The 11,403-nt window shown below is 48.0% G+C and overlaps 1 protein-coding gene and 1 pseudogene across 15 annotated transcripts in view; one reads left to right on the plus strand and one right to left on the minus strand.

Moving 5' to 3' along the window:
* Znf787 (zinc finger protein 787) overlaps positions 1–5,965 on the plus strand; it is a 21,332-nt gene extending 15,367 nt beyond the window's left edge. For all 15 annotated transcript variants that reach the window (XM_055621892.1, XM_055621898.1, XM_055621886.1 and 12 more), the window contains one exon: positions 4,249–5,965. In XM_055621892.1, the coding sequence (XP_055477867.1) occupies positions 4,249–5,315 (1,067 nt within the window). In that variant the 3' untranslated portion in view covers positions 5,316–5,965. The remainder of the gene's footprint in view (positions 1–4,248) is intronic.
* LOC129687548 (high mobility group protein B1-like) lies at positions 2,208–2,902 on the minus strand (annotated as a pseudogene).
* Positions 5,966–11,403: the final 5,438 nt, after the last annotated feature.

Genomic DNA, 11,403 nt, shown 5'->3' on the forward strand with positions numbered 1-11,403 from the left:
ATACATACATACATACATACATACATACATACATACATACATACATACATACATACACACATTTAAATACTCAAAGCGGGAGAGGAAATTAGAAAGGGGATCGGGGACAGGGTTAGGGAAGATGTCTAAGAGGGGCAAATGAACAGGAAATGAGGGAATAGATTACCAGAGAGAAGAAAGCAGGAGGGTCCATTGTTCAAGGTGATACAAGGAGCCTTTCTTTCTGGGAGAGGGCAGGACATCTCAGGACTGTCTTTGGCAAGACTGGGCTACAAAGGTGGGCTGCCAGTCCACTGTTCCAGAGGTGCCTTGAGCATACTGTGAAGCCGGCAGAGCCATATGGCCTCTATTCAAATATTAAAAAATTTTAATTTGGGTATAAGTGTTTTGCCTGAATGCATGCATGTATATCACATGCTTGCCTGGTGCCTGTGAAGGTGAGAAGAGGGTGTCAGAGCCCTTGGCACTGGGGTTACATGGTTTTAAGCCACCATGTGGGTGCTAGGAATCAAACTTAAGTCCTCTGCAAAGGTAACAAGTGCCCACTGAGCTGTCTCTGAAGACTACACTAAGGGAGAAAAGGTTGCCAGCCCTGTTTTTCCTGGGTCAGCATGTCTGAGAGAACCTGACCAAAACTGATCCTGCAGTACCCCTGGTAAATGCCCATACTACCACTTCCAAACCCCATTGCATTTCAAAACTGCCTGTCCCTGGGGAGCCCAGACATCTGCTAAAAAGGAACACCATCTTTTAAGTGATTAGCCCTCCTGTCACTTAAAGTCTGCTTATATACAAAACAGGCACAGTAAATTGAATAACTAGACAACTTAGAAAAAGTCAGAGCCTAAGGAAGGAACATGCCTGACCAGTGCACTCCTTGCTTATTGCCTTTTCCAGTTCTTAGACAGTTCTTCCCGAAATTGTCACCTTGCGTCCCTGTGTCTTGCTGTTTTCAACATTCAGTTCTGTGTCATGACTGCAAATACTGTTCAAACATACAGTACACTGGCACTCTGAAGTTTTAAGCGTAAATGTTTTAGATTGTATTTTGTCTGTGTGTTGGGGCAAGCATGCTATCATACACATGGAAGCCAGAAGAAAGCTTGAGGGAGTTGGTGTTCTCCTTCCACCACGTGGGTATTGTGATTGAATTCAGATTGTCAGGCTTAGAGCAAGCACGTTTATCTGCTGAGCCATCTCCCTGGTCCCATTATGACACTTGAACACACATGTATTGTTGCATTTTGTTTTTACCCACTTCCTCCACCGCTGTTGGGACTGGTCCCCTTCCCCCTCTTAAATATTCCCTCCTGCTTTCTTAAGTATTCTATTCCCTCATTTTCTGTCCACATCCCCTTTTAGAACTCTTCCCTGCCCCTGTACCGCATCCCCTTTCTAATTTCCTCTCCCAAATTGAGTATTAAAATGTGTGTGTATGTGTGTGTGTGTGTGTGTATGTATATGTATGCATGCAGGCCAGAGGCAGATTTTTTTTTTTTTTTATTGTACTTTATCTAGTAGTTTGAGACAAGGTCTCACAGAAACTGAAGCTCCATGTGTTAGCTAGATTACCTTGCTAGGGAGCTCCTGGAATCCACTGGTCTCTACTCACTGGCCAGCATTGGAGATTCAGGCCTAGCTTTTATGTGATTGTCAGGGATTTGAACTTGGGATCTCTTCCTTTCACAGCAAGTGCTTTTACCCTGTGAGCCACATCCCCCAAACCCATACATACTTAAATTTACCTTAATATGAGAGGAAAAGTGATATGTTTTGGAGACTGGCTTTTTTTGTTTTTTGTTTCCTAATAAAGTTGTATTTACTTAAGTATTTAGAATGTCAACAAAACAGCCACATTATTGTTTATTTTTTGCAATTACAGAGTGGTATTCTTCGTATAAGCTGCATCACAGACAACTGAAGATTAAAAAAATAAAAATAAAAAAAAGAAAAAAATCCCACCATCTCCATATATAACTCATTTGTGCTGTGCACCAACAACTTGCTTTAAGTTTCCATGCCAATTTACAACCCCCAGACTGTACCAGGCAAGGTTAGTGACCATTGAAAATACCACCAGGACAGGGCTATCTAAAGACACATTCAGTAGCGTGTTAACTATACAAAACAAAACAAAAAACACTGTACAGTTTAAAAACATCTTATACAGCCTTACATTTCAATTGTGTACAGGGGGATTAAATGCTTTATCGAGAAGAAAAAAAAAATTGCTTAAGAACCAACTTAGCCTCCTCTTCATTTTTGTCTTCCTTTTTCCTCTTTGTCGTCCTTTTCATCCTCCTCGTCATCTTCGTCTTTCTTGCTCTTTTTAGCCTTGACCATCCCCTTTTTAGCTGCATTGGGTTTTCCTTAGCTCTGTAGGCAGTAGTGTCCTTTTCATACTTCTTCAGCTTGTCAGCCTTCTTAGGTTGCTTGTCATCCGCAACAGTGTTGTTCCATATCTCCTATTTTGTTCACATCAACAATGGATAAGCCAGGGTGCTCTCCTTTGATTTTGGGGCACTACTCGGAACAGAAAAAGGCTGAAGGAGGCCTCTTGGATGTATTGGGGTCCTTGAACTTTTTGCTCTCCCCTTTTGGGGTGATGTAGGTTTTCATTTTTTCTTTCATAACGAGTCTTGTCAGCCTTTGCCTTGTCTACTTTAGCAGACATGGTCTTCCTCCCTTCTGAGCACTTCTTGGAGAACTCTGAGAAGCTTACAGCATCCGGGTACTTCTTTTGTGCTCCTTCTGGCAGGTTTGCACAAAGATGCATATGAAGACATTTTGCCTCTCAGGCTTCTTAGGATCTCCTTTGTTCATGTTTAGTTGATTTTCGTCTGCAAGGCACAGAGTCACCCAGTGCCTCCATTGGCCCTGGCGCTTGTCTCTGGAGCTCAGTGTACTGCAATGGCTGTGACAGCGGGAGCCAGATGCTGGACACTGGCTTCTTTTACTTAACATAATCTCCAGTTTCTTCTACTTTCCTGTAGATTTCATTCTTTGCTACTGAATAAAAGTACATTGTATATATGTATGGCATTTCTTTATCTGTTCTTCTGGGGAAGGGTTTCTAGGCTGGCTTTACTTCTTGGCTCTAGTGATGAATAGTGCAGCAGTAAATGTCATACTAGTATTTCTGCCCACTTTGTGCTAGTACTTGCTTTTTACTTGGGTGGTTCTGATAGTCTTTGCCTTAGACTAGTGAGTCTCAGCCTTGGGCATGGAGAGTGACCTGGTTGAGCTTATGAAAGTACAACTGAAGTTGGGAGGATGGGAGAGTGAAGACTGAAAGGTCCTAAGGCTGGGAGAATCTCCCTGGCTACTCTGAGATAGGAATTGCTGCAGGTATGTTGTGCCAGTGACCATTGATGTGATTGTTCAGGAGATCCAGTTGGCTGTTACAGATCTTTGCTAATTTCTGGTTCACCAGAAGTACTGGAACATTCCTTCTGTGGAAAAGTGTAGCCAGGGCACAGAGCCCCACAGGTTCTTAGAGCTGGTGAGAGGGTAAGAAAGCTTCCAGTGGGTTATGAGAGCCTGGCTTTGAAAGGAGACTTCAGGGTGTTAACTGAGTTTCTTGGCAGGATGTACCTGGTGAGGCCCTGGCATGTGATTGTGGGCCTTGATTCTGCTGTGAAATGGGAAGGCTGAGGAAGTTTGAGGGGTGGGCAGGCCTCTTGAGAGCAGATGTCAGGGAGAGTGCACCCATGCCTCAAGAGCAGGACAAGCTGGGCTTGGCCAGGAGGCACATGTAGAAAGACTGGGCTACCCTGAGAGTTGGGTGTTGTTTTTTAGTTGTCCAGACAAAGGTCCCTACACGGTGGTTGTCCTTTCTTTGTGGTGGTTGTGGTGATGGGTGGTGGAGGCGCCAATGCAACTTAATTTGTAGTAGAGGCAAATTTTATGTGGGCCCTTGCATGCCCAGATAGTAGGGCTAGCATACCTCCCAAGTTGGTGTCTTATCCTGTTTGTCCAACTTGTTTCCCTCATTTTCTGTTTCCCACCCTTCGTTAGGATTGCCCAAATGTGACAGCATTACTTCAGAGCATGCAGGCCTGCCCCTCCTATCCCTGTTGGGTTTCAGGTGTCTTTTGTGCTGGAGCCTCTTCTAGCACCTCTATCGTTGGCCCTGATGAGCTGCCCCGTGCTACTCAGTAACCTGGAATCCATTGGCAGCCTGCATGTGGATGGTCCCTGTCGGCCTGCTACCTCTGATATGCCTCCTCCTTCCCTCTTGCTTTACAGTGGGCATTCTCATCATGGATGACGATGACGTCCCCAGCTGGCCCCCGACCAAGCTATCCCCACCCCAGTCTGCACCTCCTCCCGGGCCTCCACCCCGGCCGCGGCCGCCTGCACCCTACATTTGCAACGAGTGCGGCAAGAGCTTCAGCCACTGGTCGAAGCTGACGCGGCACCAGCGCACGCACACAGGCGAGCGGCCCAACGCCTGTAGCGACTGCGGCAAGACCTTCTCGCAGAGCTCACACCTGGTGCAGCACAGGCGCATCCACACGGGCGAGAAGCCTTATGCCTGCTCTGAGTGCGGCAAGCGCTTTAGCTGGAGCTCCAACCTCATGCAGCATCAGCGCATCCACACAGGCGAGAAGCCTTACACCTGCCCCGACTGCGGCCGCAGCTTCACACAGAGCAAGAGCCTGGCTAAGCACCGGCGCTCGCACAGCGGTCTCAAGCCCTTCGTGTGCCCGCGCTGTGGCCGCGGTTTCAGCCAGCCTAAGAGCCTGGCGCGCCACCTGCGATTGCACCCAGAGCTGTCAGGGCCGGGTGTGGCAGCCAAAGTGCTGGCAGCGAGCGTGCGGCGCGCCAAGGCACCTGAGGAGGCAGCGGCTGCAGATGGCGAGATCGCCATCCCAGTGGGCGACGGCGAGGGCATCATTGTGGTGGGCGCGCCAGGGGATGGCGCTGCAGCGGCTGCAGCCCTGGCCGGGGTGGGGCCGCGGGCCGCGGGGCCGAGGTCGCGGCGGGCGCCGGCGCCCAAGCCGTATGTGTGCATGGAGTGCGGGAAGGGCTTTGGTCACTGGGCCGGGCTGTTGGCCCACCAGCGCGCTCAGCATGGGGATGGGTTGGGGGCAGTGGGTGGCGAGGAGCCTGCACACATCTGCGTGGAGTGTGGTGAGGGCTTCGTGCAGGGAGCTGCGCTGCGGAGACACAAGAAGATCCACGCAGTTGGGGCGCCTTCTGTCTGCAGCAGCTGCGGACAGAGTTTCTATCGGGCAGGCGAGGAGGACGATGGCGAGGACCAGTCGGCTGGTGGGCGGTGTGCCGAGTGTCGGGGTGGGGAGGCCCGGTAGGGATGGGGACGCCCGGGGGGTGGGCAGGGCCCCTCGGGCTCAGTGGGGACTACCAGCAAGCAAGACCACGAGGCCCAGGGAGAGCCAGACCGAAAGGAGCAACGCCTTCGTCTCCCTCCTTCCTTGCCCCATGCTGTCTCGGGTGTGAGAGGACCCGCAGCCATCAGGGCAGGTTCTCAGGACTGCCCACAGCCTCTCTGCTGACCTGCCCTACCTCCCAGCGGACCAGCACTCTGTAGGTTCCCAGCCTGGGAGCCAGAGACAGTGTGTGAGAGAACTGTAGATCAATCAGCAGGAGACCCTCAAGGGAGAGGCCAACCCCCACTACAGGTGTGGGATCACGGTGTCCTAAGGAATGGAGGGAATCCAGGCCTTGTGCATCGAGAGGGTCTTCCTTCCCTTCTAGAATTTTCTTTAAATCATACTTTTTTGACTGCTCCCATCCGTTAATTTTTCTGCCCCACGGGTCCTTGTGGATTTTCTAGCCCAAGTCGTTCCTCTCCCTCCTGGATTTACAGTAGCAGAGGAGTGAAAAAGTAGCCTCCTGCTCCCAGCACGGTCTCATTGAGAGGACGGGGTCCTGTGTGTTCCCTGCCCTGGCAGTGGAAGAGGGATGTGGGGGCAATAAATGGCACTATTCAATTGTCCCAGCACTGCCTGCGTTTTGAGTTTGGGATGAAGGGAAAGAGGTTAAATTGAGCTGTCCCCACTTTGGTGCCTACAAGTGATAGTGCCAGATGAGGCATGGCCCTGCTGGGCCCAGAGTGTTGTCACCAGGTTCCAGAAAAGAGGCCTGTTTGCTGAGGAGCTCCTTGCTGACCATGGTTCAGAGGAACTTGTGCTGCTGGTAGGAAAGGGTTCTAGGAGCTAACATCTCCATGGAAAAGTGTAGCTCCCAGAGATCCTTTCTGCCTTCTGACTCACGGAGGATGTAAAAAAATGACCACCCTTCTCTTGTACAAAGCTCTGGCTATTAGCTAGCCATATATCTGCATTCCCTGCAGAGCAGGCTGCATCTTGGTGGCTGTTACTGTCCAGTGAAGTCCCCCAGTTCAATGTTGCCTGTTCCTGGGCCTTGTATTGTTGACTCTGCCAGGGAATACTTTCAGCCTAGTCTGGGAAAGCGAGGTATGAACTGTAGGTTTCTTCCAACCATCCCAAGGAGTAAGGAGACTTCTTGTTAATGGGTGTTGTGGGTGGAAGTATGAGTCCTGAGTGTGCCTGTTTATGTCTGTTTGTTCTGTCTCATCTGAAGGGGAGGGTCAAAAGTGAGGGTCACTGGGCAGCTGGTGCGCCAGGGCATGACCACCCTTGGGAAAATTTATCAGTAGTTGTAGGTCAGAAATCTCAAGTGGTCACTGCCTAGCTTTGCTGAGTGGTATTGATCTAGCTTATCTGGTAGGTACTGTTCCAAAGGAGAGGTGGTATTTTGTGTGTGGTAGGCACAGGTTAGTAAAGATTGCAGAAATGTTGCTTAAAGTCTTTGGTTTGCTGGGCGTGGTGGCACGCACCTGTAATCCTAGTACCTCGGGAAGCAGAGGCAGCCTGGTCTATAAAAGGACTCCAGGACAACCAAGGCTACATAGAGAAATCCTGTCTCAAACTCCTTAAGAAACAACAGCAGCAAAAACTAAAACCCTTTTTGGTTCTTTCTACCAAAATGCTGCTGACCTTGGACATTGTTGGAGGCCAGAGATGGAGGGGAGATACTGTGTTCTTGCAGAGATAAGCCAGAGGTTACCACCAGGAGATGGAAAAACTGAAGATGTTTCCCCTCTGTTTCTTACAGGCTGTTACTGTGGGAAGGTGAGTCACTCTCTCTAGTCCTTGATTTGGCTTTCTCTGTAGAAGGAAGAGCTATCCTCTCATGAGCTGTTGAAGGTGATCTAAGCCACGTGTGTGATCATGAAGCTCTGCACCTCCCCCAAAGAGGAACTGAATGCAATGGTGAGGAGCTGGTGCTTAAAACCCAGCTCTGAGCTACTCATTTGGGCCTCAGGTACTTAATGTAACTCATTTAATAGAGAATTTACTGAGGCAGTGTATCTGTGCTGAGGCTGTGGTGTCCCTGCCTCTACCTCCGCCTCCCTCCCAGCGCCAGGCCAACCTCAGTCTTTAATTGGGTGCTTGGGTGAAGAAAGGCATGTGTTCCCTTGGGACTCACTACTTAGTCCCTAGCCTGCTGTCCCATTGTACAGGTGGACACATGTAGAACAAATGACAACCTCAATTTTTGAAGACAGGTGGTGGCAGTGGGAACAACGTATCATTTGGCACCAGCTTTTGTGTACAGCATACATTTAGGGGTTTTGTGTTTATGATGCTATGAATTTCTCTAATTTTTTTTTTTACATTGTGTGTGTGCATACATCGTGACACATATGGAGGACAAGTTACAAGAGTTAGTTCTCTTTCCATCACTTGAGTCTCAGGATTGAAATCTGGTGTGGCAGGCTTGGCAGCAAGCATCTTCACACACTGAACCATCTAACAGCCCAACTCTGTACTTTTTCTTGGAGCTGCTGCTGCTACAGCTAGCATGGAGACAGTTTGACTCCAATCCCAGTGTGAAGCCAAATTTACTCCCCACCCCAATCCACATCCCCAAATCCACACTCTACCTTGAGTCAAGTCCCACTTGGTTTTGTTTACTGAGCATGTGCTATATACCAGGGGCTCAGCTAAGTTCCAGGAACATCGTGACCTTGACAGCCAGCCTCTCTGTGTCCTTGTGAAGCTTGTCCTCTGGGGTGAAGGGAGACACACCAGCAAGGTATGGCAGTTGCTTAGAGAGGGCCTACAGGGAGTGTAGAACAGACATGGGAGAGAAGGAAAGAGCCTCTTCACCCTCCTCACATCCCTGTCTGAGTGCAGTGTGTATCCAGGAATACTCATAGAGTACATCTGCTTCCCTGTGTGTCCTGGAGGGTGTTTTGATGTGTGGAGAATACTGGGTTCTATGCTCAAGTAACTTGGGAACATGCCACATTCAAGTTTTTTAATACACACAACAGTGCTTGGCGTGTTTCATGGTGCCAAGTTCTCCCTCCCCCGTTTTTGTGCCTCTTGGAAGACTTGAAAATGGTACACCCCTTCCCTGTGGAAACCGGCTCCCAGCTAGTGACACACAGCTGCATCTCTGCAGAGCATACTGTATGTTGTCCAGTGATGGAGGGGACCATGGGAAAAGGAGAAAGAGCAGGAGCAGGAAGAGCTGAGATACAGTACTCAAGTGTTTTCTGAACTTGTTTGGTTCTGAAACCTATTCATAAAATATCTTGGGGCTGGTGTGATGGGTGAGCCTGTCAGCACCATGGACAGAGAACCCTGTCCTAGGTCTCCAATGGAGCCCCCAGCTCAGTCCACAGGCATCCTAGTCTCTTATCCACCTTAATTCTCACTAGGGAGCAGTCTCCCACTTTCTAGCTAAGAAAACAGAAGTTAATCGGGGCCAAGTGCTGTGCCCAGTTTGCTCAGTAGATGATAGTACTATTAACCACTAGACTCTTAAGTCAATATACTATGCTTCATTGAAACCAGCCCATAGTGAGCTGACTTTTTTAAAAACATTCATTTATTGATTGTATGCATGCATTTGCCTGTGGTAGTCAGAGTACAACTGCAAGAGTCATTTCTCTATGTCCACCACATGGATTTTGAGGATTATACTAGGACATCAGGCTTGGAGGCAGGTGTTTTATCTGAGAGCTATCTCATCAGTCCAAATAGACTGCTTTGATTGGTATAATTATTTTGGCTGAACAGAGCTATACTGGACAAATTTGGGCAAAAAATTGATGTTTGGTTGCAGCTGGATACTTGGAGGAAATGCTACCAAGTTCCTCCTACCTATAATAGCTTCTAGAGTCCTTACTTAATGAATCATTCTTTGACATACTTCGTACAAAAACAGGGCTTAATTTTTTTAAAAGTTAGTGTACAAAATTAAAATATGTATATATATATTTTTTGCGACATGGTTTGGCTAGCCATGGAACCTGATGTGTGGTTGAAGGTGACCTTCAACGGATCCTGCCACCTCTGCCTCACTGCCAAGACTGCAGATGTGTGCTGCCTCACCCAGCTAAAAGTAATGTGTTTCTGGGGTCAGGGACATAGCTCAGTGGTTAAAAGCATTTCCTGTTTTTGCAGAGGACCTGGGTTCAGTTCCCAGCACTCACATTAAGCAGCTTCCAATCACTTCTAACTCCAGCACCTGGGTATCTGATGCACTATTATGGTCTCTGTAGGCGCCTACACACAAATGCACACATGCACAAGCACACACACATTTGTGTGCACATATACATGCAATTTAAAACATGTCCCACAATGACAAATATATTTGTACATTGTTCATATCTGTCTTTCCCCTTCCTTTTCCTCTCCTTCCATTTCTCTTGTCATTTCCTATGGTTCTACAGATAGTCCCCTTCTGCTTTCATGGCGTACATTCACAGATGCACACTAGATGATTTAAAGAATTACCTTTTCAGGGCCAGTGATATAACTCGGTGAAAGTGCTTGCCGTGCAAGCTGAAACTAGAGTTTACATCTTGGGATTTGCATGGTAGGAGAAAACTGCCTTCTAAAAGATGTCCCCTGACCTCCATATATGTGCTCTGGCATACACGTATCTATGTATCTATGCCCACATGTACATGCTCACACACAGTAATAAACTAACTCTTTCAATATGAGCATGCCCCACATACCACCCTTCATTCACATACCTATCATCTATAAGCACCAGCATCTATTAATATATTACCTGTCATCAACATATGAACTGTGTATCTCCAATTTACCCCTCTTTGTTGCCCTTCACCCATTACTGGGAATCTAATCCAGGGCCTATTCACTTGGGCAAGCACTCTGCCATTGACTCCCCATTTACCTCATCTACCTTTGCCACCATCTATGTTTCCACAAACTGCAATTATCTATGGTTGTCCAGAGAGGGCATTACACATCTTTTTTCTCTCCCAATGTTGCCCTTCTACACTCTCTCTCCCTTCTCTCATCTCTTTCTCCATCTCTATATCTCTGTTACTTTCTATCCCCCTTCCTTCCCCCCTTTCCCATTCCTGTCCTAACCAGGCCTCAAACTTGCTACATAGCTGAGGATAACCTTGAACTTCTGATCATTCTGCCTCCCTCTCTTGAGTGCTGGGATCACAAGAATATGCCACTATGATGCCTTTTAAATGGTTCTGGGGATAAAATCCAGAGTTTCATGCATGCTGGGCAAGTACTCTACTAAGTAAGTCAACACTTTCTTTTAATAGCACTCAAATCTCTCACTGTGTGGATGTAAGGGGTTCAGTTAGTTCTTTGTGGATGCACAGTTTGTTTCTGGCTCCCTGCTGCTTATTGCAGGAATCCATGCTTGTGAAAGGTATATGTGTGTTTGCTGGATTCTGGCTGATGAAGCTTTCACTCCTGAGAGATAAGACTGATTTACTGGGCCCTTTATCAGTGTACATAGTGGCTGCTCAACCCCACCCTCCTCCTCCAGTGAAGCACTGTCATGGTAGGTTTGCCTGATTCTAGGAGGGGGGGAGTTTAATGTACACCAGCTGTGTGCTTGGATCACTGTAGATGTCACATCCCTTAACTGATGGAGAAAGTGGGCTCAGAGCATTGAGAGACTCATTAGAGGCTTTTGAGGTGGAGCAGAAAGGCTAGCCCCTTTTAACAGTTTTTGCCATATCTAAATACCTGCCTGGGGTCAGCAAGGTGTTTCAGTAGGTAAAGGTGCCTGTCTCCAAACCTGACAATCCAAGTGTTCCATCTCCAGGACCCACATGGTAGAAGGACAGAGCTCATGTACAAAAGTAGTTCTTCCTTCCTACCTTCCTTCCTTCCTGGAACTCGATCTGTAGACCAGGCTGGCCTCAAACTCACAGAGTTCCAAATGACTCTGCCTCTCAGGATTAAAGGTGTGTGCCATCACTATCTGGCTAGTCCTCTCACTTTGACACATGCAACAACCCCCTCCCCCAAACAAAACAAAACCCAAAGATGTTTGAAAAGTTCTGGCTACGTGTTTACCACAGAGTCAGCCCTGCCCAGAGAGGAGATGGTC

This window comes from Psammomys obesus, unplaced genomic scaffold (assembly GCF_907164565.1).
Source record: "Psammomys obesus unplaced genomic scaffold, mPsaObe1.curated_primary_1811, whole genome shotgun sequence".
NCBI classification, from domain to species: Eukaryota; Metazoa; Chordata; class Mammalia; order Rodentia; family Muridae; genus Psammomys; species Psammomys obesus.